Here is a 19334-nt window from a genome sequence, read left to right as displayed (position 1 = left end):
CACTTCCTGCACCCTCACACCCAGCAATGATGAACACATGAGGGGTGGTGGCAGGAGGGCACCTCAGGTGCCTGCTCTGGGGCTGCTATGGCCGTGCTGCCAGCGTGTGAGGGCACAGCAGCTCCTGGCTGAGCAGCTACCTGAGGTCCTACTTTACCCAGAACCACTCCCAGCTCACCAGCACCTGGGCCCAGATGGTTCCTCCCTGGGTGCTTCCTCCTGAAGAGGAAGGGAATTGCTCCCACAACACCCAGGGCAGGATTTCCATCGCTACAAGCAGCACCCAGAGGCACAGCTGAGCATGGCCTTGCCCTGGAAAAGCAGCCAAGGGGAAGCAGAGTGAGTGTGAGCTGTCACCTGGAGGGGGGCCCTCAACAGCACTTGTTCCTCTCTCTCATCTCACAGGGCAGGTGAAACTGCTCCCAAGAAAAATCTTTACTGTTGGAGGCTCTGTCACCCCTCACCCTCCTGTCTGCTGGATGGAGATCACTGAGGGAAGAGGCTCTGCTGGGCAGGGAGCCACAGGAAAGCCTTTGGAAAGCCATCTGCAGTCAGCAGAGTCGAGGGCAGAATATTCTCTCACTGCTTTTAAAGACCAGGAGTCATCATTCATCAAAGATGTGCTTGAGTAGCCCCCACTCATGCAACCCACAGAGACATTCCATAGATAACATTCCCAAGGCAGCTGTCCTGGGAAGGGAGCTCTGACCTCCTCCTAAGGACCCAGCCCCATGCTGCAGAAGAGCCTCCTGGGAGCACTGAAACACCCCAGGAGCTGCAAGGAGTCAGGGAGGGGAAGCTGGCATTCCCAGCTTTGGGAAGAGCTCTGAGCAGCTCCACACCAGCCCTGGCAAGCTCTGCAGGGCTGGATTCAGGGCTGAGACACAGGGCTGTGCTGGAGCTGAAGGGACACCACTGCGGCTGACAAGCATCCACACGTGGGAGGAACCAGGCCTAGGCTGAAGGCTTTCAGCCACTTCTGCTGTCAGGTTGGGACAAGTTGGATGCTGCTTGTGCAAGATCCAAGCCCTCCTTGATCAAAGAGTGGCAATGGATCTCTTTAGACAGCCTGGGGCCAGATCACACCATGAAAGGAGCAGCTGGGGCCGAGCCTCTGCAAACACTGAGCCCTAAGGGCAGATGGAGAAGCCACCAGCCTGGATAGGCCAAGCAGGTCCTGCTCAGAGATCAGACATCACATCCACAGGGGCCCAAGGAAGGTGCAGGGAGTTTGAGTGCTGGCAGAGGTCAGGAGCCAGAGGGAAGAATCTGCCCTGCAGCAGAGCACCCAGAGAGGCCCCACCTGGCTGGAAGGGGACAGGGGCTTCAGTCCAGAGGGGGGAGCTGGGGGCTGGGAGGAGAGAAAAAAATGCTTAAAGAAAAACAAAACACAAACTGTGTGAGGGATTTGGGCACATCTTGCAGGGGGAGGGCTCTGTGCCTTTGGGAGAGCAGCAAGCCCTGTGCCGAGGGGAGGTGGCAGCTGGGGGAGGTGGCAGTGTGACAGTGACAGGCTGGGCAGCTGCAGGCAGGCACAGGGAGCAGAGCAGCCACTCATCCCCAGAGCCATGCTGGGCTTTAGGCAGGGCACAGCCCTGCTGGGCACCCTCCTGCGGACCCCACGGAGCCCCCGGGCACTGCTCAGCTCCAGCCCACCTGAGCACCAGCTCTCTGCTGCTGTGAGTAGCCTGGGGGGGCTGGAAATGGGAGGGGGAAGCCACCTGCTCCCAGGGGCATTGGAGCCAAATTATTGTTGGTGGGAGTGAAAGGGGAAGGGGAAAGAAAAAGGAAGGAGCCCCCAGAGCAGTGCCAGCTGCAGCCTGTGCCTCACAGAGGGGGGGACAGGGCCTGCTCCCCCTCCAGTAAAATGCTTCCATTTTATTTTACCCTTACAAGCCTGGGGTTTTTTTAGCCTTTGAAGTCCCTGCTGAGGGCTCCTTGCAGCCTGGGGTGCCCCCAGGGAGGGTAAGGCATGGGCAGCCTGGGCACCTCGGGGTGGGCATAGCACTGCCAGTCCCTCCGGGCATGCTGCCAGCCCAGGGACAGGCCTGGGCCTCGCTGTCCCTACCTGCCATGGGACACTCACCCCAGAGCTCTCCCCCCATGGGCAGGGCTGGGGTCTGCTCCTGGCAGAGCCAGAGCCTCTCAGCCCCTCCTGCCCTCTGGGAAGATGCCCCCAGGACAGGAGCTGGGCAGCCCCTGCTGGGCTGCTGAAATGAGCTTGGGCACAAAGGAGCTTTGGCACCCCAAATCCTGGCTGGGGCTCACCTCCAGCCCTCACTGGTGGACTTCAGCCCCTGCTGCCTTTTCTAAGTGCACCAGGAGCCTGGAGATGCCTTTTCTAGCCCAGGAAAGGAAGAGACAAAGGTGCCAGGGCTCCAAGAGCTGCACCAGAAATAGAAGAGGCTGCTGGGTGCAAGTCACTCCCCAACGTCCTCTGAAGGTCAGGCGTGGTGGCTCCTGCAGGGCCAGGGCCTGGCTGAAGGTCACAAGCTACTCTGGTCCCCCCCAGAGACACAGTGTTGTGGGGACAGACCCAGAGAGCAGCTCCAGTGCTGCTGGGAGCTGCTCTGCTCACCCCAGGCTCCCTCCCTTGGCCCCTGGGGACCTGTGGCAGGTTGGGAAGGGCCAGGAACACATCCAGATGCGCTCCATCCAGGGACACAGCCAGATGTGCCTCAGCTGCAGCAGCAGCCACCAGCCCAGCACCCCTCCTGCAGCGTGGGCAGGGTGCACCCCCCCTAACCCTGCCCCCTCTGCCCTGGCAGGAACAAGCCATCGCCATGGCAGCCATGTTCGTGTCCTTCCTGGCCCCCAGCGCCTGGGTCCTGGCACATGTGCAGCACTACAGGAGCAGGCCGGAGTGAGGGCAGGAGCCTGAGCCCCACCGACAGCAGAAGCAGGAGTGGGGGCCTGGCCCCAGAACAGACCTGCACCCAGGATGGACCCTCCCAGTCTGGGCATTAAAGGTCACAAAGCGCTCAGCCCCATGGCTCCTTGGCTCTGCTTCAGCCACGCTGTGCTCAGAGGGGAGCAGGGAGGGGCAGAGCTTTCCCACTGCAGCTTTTGCCTTCTCCAGGAGCAGTGAAGTGCAGAGCAGAGGCCAGGGAACAGTGTTCCCCACAGCACCCTCCTGGAGGGCCTGGCTGCTCAGGCTGTGCATGGGCACACCCTTTGCTGGGTGAAAGCACTGCTGGCTGGGCTCAGAGTGCTGGGAGTGGAATCAAACCCAGCTGGGGGCTGGTCAGTGGTGGTGCCCCCAGGGCTCAGTTGCTGGGAGCACCTCTCTCTAAGAGCCTTCCCACTGAGCTGGACAAGGGGGGTCCAGAGACCCTCAGTAGTATGCAGGTGACACCAAGTTGGGTGGCAGTGCTGCTCTGCTGTGGAGTCAGGAGGCTCTGCAGCAGGACCTGGCCAGGCTTCCACCCCTAGAACAACTGCCCCCAGCAGCAAGGTGAAGTCCTCAGGTTCCTGAATGCTTCTGAAGTAGCAGTGAAGAGGCAAAACCAGAACAGGACCCTGTTGCTGGAGGCCTTGGGGAGGCTCTTTGGCTCAGTGCTGATTACTCAGCTCCAGAAAAGGCTCCAGGACCACAGCTTCCTGAAAAGGAACTCAAAAGAGCACAGGCTAAGGTGCTACACACCATGCAAAGCTCTTGAGCAGCTGTTTAGATCTTTGTCCTTGGGCAGAGGGTTTGTAGCAGGACACTCCAAGGCAGTCCAGAGGCTGCTCTCTGCTGGGTATGGAGACAAACCCAGCACTGGGGCAAAGGGAAGGCAGAGAAGTTTATTCAGCAATGCTCTGCTGCACCTCACCTCAGCAAAGTGTTGGGAAGAGACAACCACCCCCCCAGGATATAAAAACACAGCCACTGAGCAGTGACCCTGGAGAAACCCTTTGGTGGAGTGAACACTCCCCTGCTGCAGGGAGGGGCTGTGGAGGAAGAGAGCAAAGGGAAAGAGATGGTTTGGGTATTGCTGCTGTGGGGGCAGGGGGAGAGGGCTCTGGGAAGGCCTCCTAAGGCCAACACCACCAGGTCCTGCTCCACACAACAGCACCAGGAGCTTCTGCTGCCCCTGCACCCAGCAAACCATCCCCACTCTTATGACATGCAACCAGCAGCGCCCAGCACAAGCCTGCTGGCACCACCAGCAGCCTTGGTCCTGCCATGCCAGAGCAGGATGGGAGCCCCCATGGTCAGTGCCACCAGGGCGAGCAGGTAGGGAAGTCTTGACTCCAAGCACCAAAGGGTTACACAGCAAAAGGCCACTTCCTCCTCCCACCAAAGTCAGGAGGCTGCTGCCCCTCTGCCCAGCCTCCCCTCCAAGAGAATGCAGAGCAGTCAGGGGGCTGAGTGCTGCTGGCATCACTGGCAGTAGGATTTACTCTCCCAGGGGTAGTGCAAGGTCCTCTATGTCAGGATGTCGTGGGCTTGGTGCTCCACCAGCATCTCCATGCTCCTCACATCTGTGCACCAAAACTCCAGGCGGTCCTTCATCCCTTTGATCTGCAAGGCAAGCCCAGGAGAACTTGGCTGTCCCCACTGCTGCCACTGCCAGCATCCAGCTGGAGGCTAGAGGCAGGCAGCCAAACAGCCTCCTGCAGAACACAGCCACAGCACTTCTGTGCCTTGGTGGTCTGTGTGGCTTTCAGAAGTGTCACTCATGTCCCACCCATAGACTTACAGCCTATGCCCCCACAGCCCAGGGCAGAGCTAAAGCTGGGGCTGTAAAAGGCAAAGAGGAAAAGCTGATCTGCCTCCTCCTTCCCTGAGCAGCTTCAAGAAGCACCCAACGAGAGCAGCTCTCAAACACTGACCCTTCCCAGGTCCCATTTTCATCTGGGGGTCACCTCACACAGTACCACATAACATGAGAGGTTGGAAGGGACCTCCAGAGATCATCCAGTCCAACCCCCTGCCAGAGCAGGAGCACCCAGGGCAGTCTGCACAGGAATGCACCCAGGTGGGGTTTGAATGTGTCCAGAGGAGACTCCACAACCTCTCTGGGCAGCCTGCTCCAGGGCTCTGTCACCCTCACTGTAAAGAAGGTTCTCCTCATGTTGAGCTGAAACCTTCTCTGTTCAAGCTTGTACCTGCTGCTCCATGGCTTATTACTGCACACCATGGAAAAGAGCCTGGCCTCCTCCCCTTGCCCCCCACCCCTCAGATATTGATAGGCATTGATCAGACCCCCTCTCAGCCTCCTCTTCTCCAGACTCCAGAGCCCTGCCTGGGGCTGCAGTGCATTACCTGCTGTAAATCCAGCACACGTGGCTGCACCCAGGTCATGTGCACCCTCTTGTCCACCTCATCGATGCTGCCCTTCACCAAGCCCACTGACAGTGCCTTCATCACCAGCAGCTCCACCTGCACAGCAAATGGTCATGAGGGTGGCAGTCACCCTGTGTGCCCCAGGAGCAATCCAGCCTCTAACTAGCACCAGCCTGAAGAAGACTTTGCACTGCACACCACTGGAGCAGAGCTGCAGTAGCCTCTCCAGCCCCTCCTCTTCCAGGTTTGAACCCTGCCTTCAGACCTGACTTCTGAACATGCAGATTTCTCTCCTCTAGCAATCCCAGGAAGGACAAGGCCAGTGGGAAGAGTCCACATGGCTTTGCCATGGCTAAGATGTGCCCAACCAACATGGGCACCAGAACCACCTGGCTCGGGGGTCAAGGAGAGCACTGCAGGCACCCTCTGCCTCTTGACCTTAGTCAAGTGCTCAACAAAACCTCCTAACCACATCCTTGTGGACAAGCTGGTGAGCCACAGAGCAGAGGGAAGAGCCACAAGGTGAGTGGAGGATCTGCTGAACCAGCTCAAGCCAGGAGAAGCACCAAGCTGAGGCAGCAGTGCTTGGTGGCTCAGAGCTGAGCAGGTCCCAAACAGCTTCATCTCCCTCAGGGCTGGTAGTGGGCCTGACAGGAGCTCATCACCTGCAAGCTGGTGACAATCTCACAGGTGACACCAAACTGAGGCAGATGTGCTGGCAATAAGAACTACCATGAAGAGGGTGAGAGACTGGGCTAACATGAAGGAGAGTGAGGATGAGCATGGAGTCCTGCAGCTGAGATGTCCCCAGGCAGCAGCACAGGTGGGACTGGTTGTGAATCTGCTCCAGAGAACACTCTGGGGGGACAGGGCAGTGTGGGGGGACAGCAAACTGTGCAAGAGCCAGAGGTGTGCCCTGCAGCAAAGGGGAACTGTGTCCTGCTCTGCACCAGGGAGGCCACAGTCAGCAGGCCAAGGGCTGCCATCATCCCACCTGCTGGAGCCCACCTGCAGCACTCTGTCCCCTTCCAGTCTGGGAGGGCCACTGCAGAACTGGAGTAGCAAACAGGCTGCCAAGATCAGCAGGCTGAGAATGTGATGTTAAGAAGACCCTGTGCTTGTTCAGCCTGGCTAAGAGGTGGCTTCTGGGACACCTCATGGGTCTGCCAGTACCTAAAGGCACCTGCAGGGAGTGGAGGAGGCACCACTTTGACACAGATGCACAGGGAAGGGACAGGAGACCACAGGCAGGGTTGGCTACAGCAGGATTCCAGCTGGACAGCAGAAGAGAATTCCTCACTGGGAGAAAAACTAAACATCAGTGACATTTCCCCTGCTTGGAAGCACTCAGGGTGGCTTGGCAGGGCCCTGCAGAACCTAATCCAGGCCTGTTCCAAGAGCAGGTGGGGACAGATGGCCTGCAGAGCTCCTTCCAACTCAAAGACTGTGACTAGGAGTCCACAAAAATTCATTTACCACAAAACAGGAGCAAGAAGTAGTTAACTCCTTCTTAAGAAGAAGAAAGTTCTGCAAATGGCCAAGAGGAGGGAGAACTTCTCCCCTCAGAGCTCACTTGGGGCACTGGGACAGCACTCAGCCTGCACTCACCTCGTTCACAGTGACTTTGGCACTCTTGGCAATCTCTTCAAAGGTCAGCTGCCTGTGGTTGGCAGGTCTGGTGAAAGTCATCTGAGACAAAACCAAACAGATCAATCCCACACAGCTTCAGCTCCCCCAGGGCACAAAGCCTCTCCCCCCACCCTGCCCCCCTGAGCTCTGGCCCTGTAGCAGCAGCTTCGTTTCTAACATTTCATCAAAATGCTTCAAAGAAACACAGGGCAGAGAGGAGTGGCAGCCCCCCCTGCCCTGCCTTCCACACCTGCCTGCTCCAGCAGCACCTTCCCTGAGGAGCCATCTCCCTAGACACAGCAGATCAGGCTCTGCTGGAAGGTCTCAGTGCCCATCAAGGTAAGACAGCAGCCATGGGTGGTAAAACCTTCTCCACAGCCAAGTGCTAGCAGCAGAATTGCTTTTCACACCCCCATGGGTGTGGATAACCTCCTCCTGCTCCAGGTGACTTCAATGTTTCAGTTTGTGAGAGAGCTCCAAGGCAACAGAGGTTCATCCTCTAGCAACAGAGCCAAAGCCTTGGAGTGACAGGAAAGAGACTCTTCAGAGGAGGTCACCCAGCAGGAAAAGGCTTCAGAGTGCTGAGAAAACTCAGATTTTAGCTGTGCTTTGGAGATCTTTGCTCTACCAGAACATGCTTCAAGAGTTACCACTTCAGACCCCACCCTTAAAATGCACAACTCTCTTCTCCCCCATCCCTCTGGCACCACCCACCAGGACACACCACAGGACTTCTCCCTTGCCCTTGGGCACCATCTGCAGGCAAAGCTGGCAGAGGACTATTTACAGCCACCTGTGTCAGAGAAGGGGAATGAGGCCAGCACAGACAGAACCTGTGCCAGGTGACTGGAGCAGTTCCTCTCCACCTCCTACCTCTAACCCCCCCAGGTCCCAGCTCACCTCCATGAGACACAGCAGCTGAATCTTCTGCAGCAGAAGTGTTTCATTTGCAGCCAGATCTGGCTGCAGGAGGGTAAAACAGAACAATTAACTTCATTAGTACTTCCCCCCACCTTGGGATGCTACACACAGGAGTTAAGCCACCTGGGGACCCAATGCCCTCACTTAGGGGGGAGCAGGCCAGGGCACCCCCCCACTACTTGGCAGTGCTTCCATACAACAAACCCTAAAAAAATGTCCAGTTCCAGGAAGCATTTAAGAGATCTGGCAACCTCTGCCCCAAGGCCTGGGCAAGGGGACACAGCAGCCCAGCTGTACATAACTGCTGCCAGGGCTGCCTGGCAGAGCCAGGTCAGGCAGCACTCAGCAGCACCAAGGGGAAACCACCCTTTGGATTCTGCTCCATGTTTTGATTCACCATCTCTGACTCTCTCTGAGTTGTGATTTCATGCTGGAAGCCCTGGGGCTTAAGGGCACTATGGCAATGAAACCAGAGACTCTCCTGTGCAGGACCACAGGGTGGTTCTAGTTGCTTTGCCCCTGGATTTCTCCTTCCTTCTTTCAACCAACCAGACTCAGAGGGAAGGCAAAAGACAACCAAGGATGCTGTGAGGATGGTGCAGCACTGCTGTGGTTAAAGGGACACCAGTGCAGCAGAGCTGGGAATAACTAGGGCACAGGCCCACAGAAGCCAAGTGTCCTCTGGAACTCTGGAGCCCAGGCCTTCAGGAGCAGGGCTGCTCACTCACCTGCTGGCCCCAGGCTGACTTCAGAGCCTGGAAGGTCTCCACATTGCCACTGTTGAAGGCATAGAGAGTGTCGATCAGCCACTGCCGGTCGGTGCTGCGCAGGGACTCCAGCACAGGGTGCATCAGCTGCAGGAGCCAGGCAGGACAGGGTTAGCAGGGCAGCAATCAGCTCCTGACACAGCAGGGAGGGACTGCAGCACCACTCACCAGCTCCCCAAAGTTATAGACACCTTCTCCCAGGAGCCCAGCCAGCCCCAGGGTGAAGGCTCGCTCCTGCTGCTCCGACACTGGGGGAGAAACAACAACCACCAAACCACAAACCCAGCTGGGATGCAGCAGCAGTCTGAGAACAGCCGACCTCCCCCAGCCCTCCTCAGCACCCCTTTCCAGCCCTGACATTCAGCAGCCTGCAGCAGCACAAAAGGTCAGTTTTTGAATCCACAGTGAAGACTTTTGGGAACCAGAACAAAGGCACCTCCCCCCCTGCCACCACTCAGGAGCAGATCCCCCCCAGCCCTTCTCCCTCGGGCTCCTCCCTGCAGCCAGATCCTGGCCCAGATCCCCCCCCCAGCCCTTCTCCCTGGGGCTCCTCCCTGCAGCCAGATCCTGCCCCAGATCCCCCCCCAGCCCTTCTCCCTGGGGCTCCTCCCTGCAGTCAGATCCTGGCCCAGCTCTGGTGGGTTCAGAGCAACACTGGGAGCACCTGTGCTCTGCCAGGGGGGTTCTCCAGACTGAAGTGGTGGAGCAGAGTGGGAGGTGTGCCAAGGAAGAGCTACCTGGCAGGTCTTTGACGTCAATGCAGCCCAGGAAGCGCAGAGCATCCTTGTAGTAGGAGGCATGGTTGCCTATGGTCTGGTAGTACTTGCTGGAGAGGTCATAGAAGCGGCTGTGCACCGAGGTCACCCCAGGGAGGTTGTTCAGCATCTCTTCAACCTCCTCGATGGTCTCCTACAGGAGGGTGAAACCCTCTTTGTTACAGGTGAAGGTCCAACCACTTTCACACACCCCCCAGCCTCCAGCTCCCCACAGGGAGGGCTACAGCACTTCTGTGTGGTCCAGACTCAAAGCCACCCAGCAGAGCAGCAGATGAGACCACAGCACTGCAAACAGCAATGGCATCAGCTCCTCACATGGTTAGGCACAGACACCCCTAAAGCACAGCCCTGCAGCTGCACTTAGACACAGACACACAGCCCCCAAAGCCACCAGTGCCCTAAGGGACAAAGCTGCAGCTTTAAGAGCTGGCTCTGCAGAGAGCCCAGAGATGCAATGGTCACCCCCTCAGCACAATTGATGCTCCAGCTCAGCAGCAGCTAGCCAAGAGGAGCTCAGGAGAGCTAGGAACTGGGTGAGACCAGGACATCCTCTCTCCTGAGCTGTGCACACAGAACTGCAGTGACCAGCTGCAGGCCAACTGAACCCTCAGAGGTTTGGCCACAAGCACCACACAGGAACTTTTACACTCCCCAGGTTGTAAAGCAGAGCCACAGCGGCTGCAGATTTACCATCTCAGTCCAGACTGAAGCACAGACACAGCAGTGAACCCCCCCAGCTGAAGTCAGCAGCTCACCTTCGTGACCTGCAGGTCCCCAATGTTCAGTTTGAGTGCCCCAATGGCTGTCTTGCACAAGATGACAGCTTCATCACTGCTTTTCACCTGCAGCCAAAGACATCTGTTAAGAGAGAGCTACCCTGCAGCTAGGTGGGCTCCTGAATCTTGCAGAGGGCTGCAGGCACTACACTTGTTAACATCTTCCTGAAGTACAGAGCTGAGAGCAGGAGTAGGTGTCCTGCATCACACACACCCCTGCCCTGCCTCTTCAGCTGGACCCTCCACACCCCTGCACAAACCAGTCCCTGCAGGGGGCCTGCCAGAAAAACAACTTCAAAAATACCTTCTCTCGAGTCTTTTCCAGGAATGTAAGAGCCACATTGGGATCTGGAAAGGAAAAAAAGAACAACACTTTCAGGAGCTCCCACGGAGCTAAATCTCAGCCTAGAGACAGATCCTTCCCCTGGGCTGATGCAGCCTGGGCTGTGTGTTCTGTGCAGTGCACTGCTGAACCTCCACTCCTGCCACTGACAGCAGGCTCTGCCCCCAGCCCCTTCTCTGTGAGGCAGCAGCTCTCTGGATGAGTGTTCTCCTTTCTCAGCACACCAGAAAGACACCAGCTGAACTCTGAGGGTTTAGCTGCTGCTGTTAGCTGCTCACATTTCCCAGGCACCAGTTGCTAAACCTCCTGCAGTGAGAGCCAAGGACACTGACCTGTCATCTGCCTGACCACGTGAAGGATGATCTCGACCAGGGACAAGGGGTTCACCCTAGAACAAAGAACCTTCTGTCAGAGCAGCCTCAGCCAGCAGCAGGTGAGCCCCCAGCCTCCCAGCAGACAAACTCACCTGTGCTCAAACTCACTGATGAAGTTCTCATAGAGCTGCAGGTACAAAGGGAGGGACAGTCAGGGCACAGGCACCTTCCCTTCCAGCCACCACTCTCCCCTGCACTCTCAGCAGCTTCTTTCTCCAGCCAAGCAGTGGGCACCCCATACAGAACATTACACTGTGCAGCATCCAGGAGCCCCAGACTGCTGGGTTTAGTTAATTCTATCTCTGCAACCTCCTCCCAACATCAAGGAGTGACTCAAGAAACTCTCAAGCTACTCCCCAACACCTCCCTGCCCCAGGATGGCCTGGGGCAGCTTCAGTTATCACTACACAAGCAGCACAGGCCTGAAGCTTCCCAATGTCTCTTTGCACCATTGGGGAAAAAAGACTCTAGAAACCCACAGCTCTTCACCGGGGAAATAATACCTCCTGGGAAAGTGGATTTAAACCTAAAAACACAAAGGAAAGCAGAAGTACAGGATTACAGCACAAAGAGAATATGGGACTGTGGCCTGAGCCTGCTGTTACCTTCAGAAACAGAAGCTCCCAGAGAGGAGTGGAACAAACCCAGCAAATACTCTGAGGCATGTGTGAACATCTCACAACCCATCCCACATTTGCAGTTGCAAATCCCTTATTAGAAAAGAGAAAACAAAAGGCTCCCTTTCTGTACTCCCTCCCCCCCAAAGATGATCTGGGAATGAAGTTAAAGAATCATTGCGAAGCTTTTCAAATTGACACACTCTGGCAGATCCTGCCAAATCCTGCACACTCACATGCAGTGCACAAGCCCCAGGAAGCTGAATTCCCCTAGTGAACAACTTGCCAAAGCTGAATCTTACTTTTCACTAACACGAAACTACCATCCCTCTTCACCACAGCAAACCTAACCCCTTGGTAACAGCCAAGCACCTCACCTTGATGAGTCCATCTCCTTGGGCAAAGCAAGGGTCCTGAACAAAGTCCAAAACTTGCAGAGTCAGCTGGTGCCAGAGCCTTAGGAAGGAAGAAGGTCACTCAGTGAGTTCATACTTCATACCAGCCTTCAACTCACACCATATCCAGTATCACACACTCAAAAGTTTGTTGAGTTTGCCTGTCTGTGCTGCTGCGACTAATGACAGAGACAAACCAGTCACAAAGACTAGTGGCAGAGACCCACAGAGTCCCAGCATGGTGAGGTTGGAAGGGTCCTCTAGAGAGGATCCAGTCCAACCCCCCTGCTAAAGCAGGGCACCCACCGCAGCTTGCCCAGGAGCACAATGGCCAAGGGGACTTGAAAGCTCTCCAGAGGAGACTCCACAACGTCCCTGGACAGCCTGCTCCAGGGCTCCAACACCCTCACTCCAAAGTTTCTCCCGACATATAAAAATCCCGAGGGAAATGATTCAAGGATACTTTACTCCCCGACTTTCAGCGGCTGCGTAGAAGGTGGTTTATCAATCCCTAAGGTACCAAAAGGACGCAGGGGGATCTGCCCGTTGCCGCCCTGGGAGCGCTCGTCAGACCGGTCCAGCAGGCCGGAAAGAGGCCGCGGAGCCCCGCTCTCCGGGAGCCAGGCCGGGACGGACTCCGCTCCCTGCGGGACAGACCCCGGAACGCTGCGTGGTGGGGCGCAGCGCCACAGCAGAGCCCCGCGGGACGCGGGCGGAGGGCGGCAGCCCCCTCCCCGGGTGCAGGAGTTAGCGGCACAGCCCCCCGGCCCCGCTCACTTCTTGTTGTACAGCTCCTCGAGACGGTGCCAGACGGCGGCCTGCCCCGGCCCCGAGCTCTGGCTCTGCTGCAGGAAGCCCGGCACGTCCTTCATGGCGGCGGTAGAGGCAGGGCCGCCGGCCGCGCTCGCGCCCGCCGGAAATGCACACTCACTTCCGGCACCGCGCGGGGCACGCTAGGTACCGTAGGACCCCTCAGCGCCGCTCCCCCTCCCCGCGCCGCCGTCACCATGGCAACGCCGCGCGCGCCGCCTGCCCTCGGCCGCCTCGCGAACACCCGAAAAAAGCCGAAACGGCCCCAAAAGGAGCGCGGCGGGACGGGACGGGCCGGGGGCGGGATGCCGCTGCGGGCGCTGCCGCCGCCGCGGGCGCGGCTACTCCAGGTATTGCGGTAGCGCGGCGCAGGGTGCCCGGCGGGGAGCGCGGCCCCGGCCATGGAGCGCGGCGCTCGGCGCGGCGGCCGGCTGCTGGCGGCGGGTGAGCCCGGGACGGGATCGGGCTGGGGGGCGGGCAGCCTGCGGGGAGGCAGCCTGCGGGGAGGCACGGGGTCCCCAGGGTGCTGAGAGCGGCAACAGGCCGGGCTGGATCGGGCCGAGGCCAGTGGGATGAGGCTCAACCAGGCCAAGCGCCGGCTCCTGCCCTTGGAGGCTCCAGGCTAGGAGCAGTGGCTGGAAACAGCCTTGTGGAAAAGGACGTGCGGGTGCAGGTGACAGTGGCTGGAGATGAGGCAGGGTGTGCCCAGGTGTTCAAGAAGGGCACCAGCATCCGGGCTTGGGTTAGCAGGAGTGTGGCCAGCAGGACCAGGGCAGGGGTCGTCCCCCTGTACTGGGCGCTGCTGAGGCCACACCTGGAATCCTGGGTTCAGTTTTGGGCCCTGCACTCCAAGAAGGACATCGAGAGGCTGGCATGCATCCAGAGAAGGGCAAGGAAGTTGGTGAACAGTCTGGAGAACAGGGCTGGTGAGCAGCTGAGGGACCTGCGGGTGTTCAGCCAGGAGAAAAAGAGGCTGAGGGGAGATCTTATGGCTCTGTACAACTCCCTGAAAGGAGGCTGAAGCCAGGTGGAGTTTGGTCTTTTCTCCCAAGGAACAAGTGACAGGATGAGAGGAAATGGCTTTGAGTTGCCCCAGAGGAGGTTTAGTGTGGACTTGAGGGAGGAAGAATGTCTTCATTTTGAGGGTTGTCAAGCCCTGGCCCAGGCTGCCGAGGGCAGTGGTGGAGTCCCCATCCCTGGAGATTGGGTGCTGAGGGATGTGGTTTGGTGGTGACCTGGCAGTGGTTGGGCTCCATAGGCTTTAAGGTCTTTTCCATGTGAGGGGAACATCACCATCCCTCCTTTGATGGTGGACTTCAGTTCACTGTCCCCTGTCTTTACCAGCTCTCTGCTTTCCTGCAGTGTGGAGGAGCCTGTGGGAGCATGGCCCCAGGGCTGGCAGCAGCAGCGGTGGCCCTTGGGGCCTGGCCCAGCTCCTGCTTTGCTCTGGGGACAGCAGGGGGTCAGCTGGCCCTGCAGCACACAGGTAAGGCTGTGGGTCAGCTAGGGAGGCCTGGTGCCCACTGGGGTGGCAGAGGGGAGGAACCAATAGTGCTGCAATGAGGGCATAGAGTAGAGGGCAGCACTTCTGCTGCCCTGGCGGGCTGCTGGGTCCCTGTGAGCCAGAGCTGGCCTGGGAGCTTCACAAGTAGGGAGAGTTACTGGAGAAGCCTCAGTGTGAGCACGACTGTGGGTGCAGCTCCCTGGGAACCTGCTGTGCTGAGGCCAAGCCACGTCCCTGGAAGGCAGCAGTGGTCCCAGCGAGGCTGTGGGCACACTCTGCTCCTGATTGCTGTGTGCAGGGTGCCAAGATCCAGCAGTCCTTGGCTCTTGGCATTCCCACGCCTTCTCTGGCCTGCTCACCAACTCCTGCTTCAGCAAGTGCTAATTGTCTGGGAAGAAGCTGTTCCTTGGGATGACAAAGAGTGTTCTCAGCCCCTACCCTGCCTGGTGCTGACCTGCAGTGTCTCCAGGCACCTGCAGAGCTCTTGGGGGAAAGGGAGACTGTGCTAAGCTGGGCAGCACTGTCCTGGAGTGACCACAGCACCCTGCTGGAGACCTCTCAGGACTGAGGACATGGGAGTGAGTCTTCTGTGTCCCCAAGGCAGTGCAGTGTGACTGTGAGTCCTCATGCTGCTGTTCTTACAGCCCCACAGCCATGACCCTGTCCACAAAAACCCCTCCCAGAGGGGTACCAGACTTGGTACTTGGAGCCCTCCGTAAGAAAGCTCAAGGGAAAGTTCCTGCTGCTGGGTATGGCAGTATGGGTATGCTGGCAGTAAGGGAGCTTCTCCTTGCCAAGCACCAGCACCAGGTGCTGCCTGCCAAGGACCCTTCTGCATCCTTCCTGCGGTAGTTTTCTCCCCAGAGCAGCTTTCACCCCACTGCCTTCTGTGCTTTCTGTCCCCAACAGGCCACAGGGGGCCAGGCCCTTCGGGCTCTCTGCTGCTGGCAGGGCAGCCCTGGGAGCAGGCAGCTGGGGAGGCAGCAGCAGGCAGGAGCAGCTGAGCCTGCAGGAGGTGGCAGAGCAGATCCAGAGGCAGGAGCGGCGGCGAGTGGTGGTGATGGCAGGGGCAGGGATCAGCACCCCCAGCGGCATCCCCGACTTCAGGTAATGCCTCCTGCTGCTCCTCTCACCCCCACTTGGCTTCCTCTGTGCCAGGCCACACTGGCATGGGAGCCTGCCTCATCCTGCTGCTGCTGCTGGTCTTCCTCCAGCCAGAGGCACTGAAGGCTGAGGTGCTGGGCTGGTCCTGGCACTCCATGTCCTGGCACACAGGCTCTGCTTTGTAGATTCTTCCTCTTCCTTCTCATTTCCTGGGCTGAGAACCCCAGCCATCCATCTTGGCCTTCTTCACCTGTGGAGGGGATGGATGGGCCTACAGGAGATGTCCATCTCTCTGTTGACTCAAGGGGAGCTGGGGGTCTGGCAGAGCTTTCTTGTCAGAGGTGGTTTGAGGCCCAGGCAGGCTGACGTCATTGCCAGACTCTAAGCCACTCCTTGGCCCAGGTCCTCAGCTGGTTAAGTCAGTCCTGTTCCTTGATCCTGTGGCTGCACTCCCTGCACCACCTTAGCCACCAGGGAAGAGCCACTGTGGTCATGGTCTGGGCTTGGGATGCTCCAGCAGAGAGCATGGCCCAGCCCTACTGTGCCTGCGGGCACACCTCTGCAGGTGGAGAACCTGGGCTACAACAGAGCAGGGATTGAGTCAGGCTCTCCTGCTCTCTTCATGCACCATGGACAGAGCCCAAGGACTGGCTGTCTGCTCTGTCACCTCCTGCTGTGGCTCTGTGGTGAGTGACTGCCCTCCCTGCTCTCTCCAGCCCTGCTGTCTCTTTCCAGGTCTCCAGGGAGTGGCCTCTACAGCAACCTGGCACAGTATGACATCCCCTACCCAGAGGCCATCTTTGAGCTGATGTATTTCTTCGCCAACCCCAAGCCCTTCTTCACGTTGGCCAAGGAGCTCTACCCTGGCAACTACAGACCCAACTACGCCCACTACTTCCTGAGGCTCCTGCACGACAAAGGGCTGCTCCTGCGCCTCTACACCCAGAACATCGATGGGCTGGAGAGGGGTGAGCTCTGGCCTGCCCAGCAACCAGCAGCAGAGTGCTGGGGAGGGCCAGGGGCGGGGAGCAGGACAGGGGGCAGGGCTGGGCAGTGCCCAGCTGGAGTGTGGGGTTCAGTCCCTCGGGCTGAGCCATGCCCTGTGTTCCAGTTGCTGGGATCCCTCCTGACAGGCTGGTGGAAGCCCACGGCACCTTTGCCACTGCCACCTGCACAGTCTGTCGAAGGAAGTTCCCAGGAGAGGACTTCAGGGTGAGTGGAGCACCTGGGCAGCAACACTCGAGCAGGGAGAGCCTGCAGCAGGGCTGTCTGTGTGCCCTTGGGGCCAGGCTAAGGGAGCTGCGGCGGTTCCCACCCTGCTGGCACCGGTACCAAGCGCTGCTCCTGCCCCAGGGGGACATCATGGCGGGCAGGCTCCCTCAGTGCCCCACCTGCAGCGGCCTGGTCAAACCTGACATCGTCTTCTTCGGCGAGGAGCTGCCCCAGCGCTTCCTGCTGCACCTGGCAGACTTCCCCCGGGCAGACCTGCTCCTGGTCATTGGCACCTCCCTGGAGGTCTGGCAGCAGGGCAGAGAGAGAGGGGCTGGGGAAGGAGGCCAGAAAGTGGGGATCAAGGTGAAATTGGTTGTGGCCAGATAAGGGATAAGGAGCATGCACCGAGAGGCCTCCTGTGTGCTCCCGGTCAAGGTGGGCACCTTGGCACCTGGAGAGTGAGAGATGAGTTTTGAGACTACCTGGGCAGAGGCCACCAGATAACTGGTGGCACCCAGGGCCTGCTCTGAGCTGGGCTGGCTGAGCCCAGTGTCAGACATTGTCTGCAGCTCAGCATGCAGTGAATCAATGCCCAGGGTGCCCAAACAGTGTGCCTCTCTCTGCTCTCCTCCCCTCAGGTGGAGCCCTTTGCCAGCCTGGCAGGAGCTGTTGGCAGCTCTGTGCCCAGAGTCCTCATCAACCGTGACCTGGTGGGACCCTTCGCTCAGTGCCAGCGCCACAACGACGTGGCCCAGCTGGGGGACGTGGTCAGTGGTGTGGAGAGGCTGGTGGAGCTGCTGGGCTGGGCACAAGAGATGCAAACATTGATCCAGAAAGAGACAGAAAAGGTGGGAAGAGGCTCAGGGCCCCCTCTCCCCTCCTCAGTCCCTCTGCTGGGCTTGTTCTGCAGGCAGCAGGTTGGTGCTTGCTGGGCTTGGAGAAAAGCACCACAGAAAGGTGCAGAAAGGTTGAAAAGCCCAAGCCAAAGCTGCTGCTGCTGGACAGCAGAGTGCTGCAGGGCAGAGCTGTGTGACTGAATGGTTGGGGGCCCAAAAGGTAGGGTGAGGCTCTGCCAACCACAGCTGCTTCAGCAGGGGGATTGGATTGGATGAGCTCCAGAGGTCCCTTCCAACCCCACTGTGCTGGGAGTTGGGGTTAGCATTTTCACCATTCAGTGTTAGCACAGCATGGGGCAGCAACAAACAGCAGTTATTGGTCTTTGGTTCAGGCCCTTGAGTTATCACTCCAAGCCCTTTGGTATGGATGTGAGATCAGCCAGGCCTGTGCTGGCCTGAACCCCCCTGGACAAAGCTGAAGCAAATGTGCTGACAGATGAAAACCAAACTCCTCCCCCATCTAAGGGGGCCCCAGGGTCCAAGCACCTTGGCAAGTGCTGCTGCTCTTCTGCTTTCAGCTGGATGCCAAAGGCAACTAGGAGAGCTGTCTCCCTGCTGCTGGAGAGCAACAGAGACCCTGTGGTGCCCAGCACAGGCAGAGGAGGAGGTGCTGGCAGGGAGCAGTGGTGGGACAGCCCTCTGGCCCTGCAGCAGCACAGCCCCCAGGGCTGGCTGGCAGGACAGGATGCTCATGGCTCTGCCAGCCTGGGAGGAGAGCAACAGCCCTCACCCATGGAGGAGGAAAGCTGGAGGGAGCGCAGCCCAAAGCTGAAAACTGGTTCTGCCCTACCTGAGACTCCAGAACAGCTGATGGAGCACCAAGCCCTGCTCCATCCTCATCTCACCCCACACTGGCCCCACGAGGAGCAACTCTTCTCTTGCACAGCTCTGGCTCTTGCCCCAGCAGCACAGCCCCTGATGTCCAGCTGTGAGAGCTTCCCCAGTGGAGGGGCCAGGAGCTCCTGGGCTCCTGCCAGCACATCAGGCAGGCTGTTTGGGCCTCCCACCACCTGAGCCCTGTAGAGGGACAGCTGTTCAAGGAACAGAGGCTGAAAATGCCATAAGGATCGGGCCTTGAGGCAGGACAGCCTGGAATGAGTTCTCCAGCTCCCACCAGACTGAGCAGCCACTGCCTCCTTCCACAGCTCCTCCTCAGCCACAGTCATCACCTTCCAGCTGCTGCAGACTGCTAAGGTTTATTTTTCAGATGAAATCTCTACTAAATGAGGGACAAATGCTGTCTGGGGCCTGCCTGCCCAAGTTCCTGATCAGGAACACTGGCTCAGGCTGCTGGAAGGGCTTCTGATTCAGGTCACTGTTAATTATTTAATAATAAAGAGTTCTAATTCTTTTGCCAATGTAACCTGAAGGGTTTCTGTGAGCTTCACACCTTCCCTGGTGCTCAAACACATTCTGTCCCCACCCCCTCCACTGCCTTTTCATTCCTTTTCCCTTTCTCACCTCACCCAGTGCCTTCACCCCCATCAGTGTCCCAGGGACAGGCAGTGCCAAGGCACCACCCTCACATTCTCCCTCTGCCAGCTGTGCCCCAGCAGATGCACTTCACATGGCACAGGTGGGGCAGAGCTGGGGCAGTTTCATCACCCCAGCAGCCACGCTTGGCTACGAGGGTCATTGTCACCCCCAGGTGGCCCTGGCTGACCCTCTGCCTGTCACAGCCACAGCTCTGGGGGCAGCCCTGGGTCAGGACTGGACCTAAGCACCCCCAACACCATGCCAGGTGTTTGCCATGGTTCATGCAGAGCCACAGAGAGCCCTGGGAGGGGGGGGCAAAAGCCTCAGCATGCAGCAGTGTCACCCTCACACGAGGCTGCTCCTGGTTGCTGTGACTGAAAGCTGTGCCCAGGGCACAGCCAGAGCCTCCCACACTGCTCTGCAGCTGTTGATGCAAGAAGGGCTTGGGGCTCATCTGCTCTG

The 19334-nt window shown here is 58.6% G+C and overlaps 2 protein-coding genes across 2 annotated transcripts; one reads left to right on the top strand and one right to left on the bottom strand.

The window, feature by feature from the left end:
- Window positions 1-3789: 3789 nt before the first annotated feature.
- On the bottom strand, window positions 3790-12745 carry PSMD13 (proteasome 26S subunit, non-ATPase 13). Its single transcript, XM_054390709.1, has 13 exons — window positions 12648-12745; window positions 11853-11931; window positions 10951-10985; window positions 10817-10872; window positions 10446-10489; window positions 10121-10207; window positions 9327-9498; window positions 8758-8837; window positions 8551-8676; window positions 7802-7864; window positions 6881-6961; window positions 5252-5368; window positions 3790-4507 (listed from the first exon to the last, which is right to left on the bottom strand). The coding sequence occupies exons 1-13, from the start codon at window positions 12740-12742 to the stop codon at window positions 4412-4414; spliced, it is 1131 nt and encodes a 376-aa protein (XP_054246684.1). The 5' UTR covers window positions 12743-12745; the 3' UTR covers window positions 3790-4411.
- A 2467-nt stretch (window positions 12746-15212) lies between these two features.
- SIRT3 (sirtuin 3) lies at window positions 15213-18743 on the top strand. The gene is made up of 6 exons (XM_054390710.1): window positions 15213-15291; window positions 16024-16256; window positions 16400-16500; window positions 16642-16803; window positions 17139-17348; window positions 17915-18743. Exons 1-6 carry the CDS (start codon window positions 15245-15247, stop codon window positions 17933-17935), a joined length of 774 nt encoding a protein of 257 aa, XP_054246685.1. The 5' UTR covers window positions 15213-15244; the 3' UTR covers window positions 17936-18743.
- Window positions 18744-19334: the final 591 nt, after the last annotated feature.

Source organism: Indicator indicator, chromosome 21 (assembly GCF_027791375.1).
Source record: "Indicator indicator isolate 239-I01 chromosome 21, UM_Iind_1.1, whole genome shotgun sequence".
Lineage (NCBI taxonomy): Eukaryota > Metazoa > Chordata > Aves > Piciformes > Indicatoridae > Indicator > Indicator indicator.
This window is presented reverse-complemented; position numbering and strand designations above follow the sequence as displayed.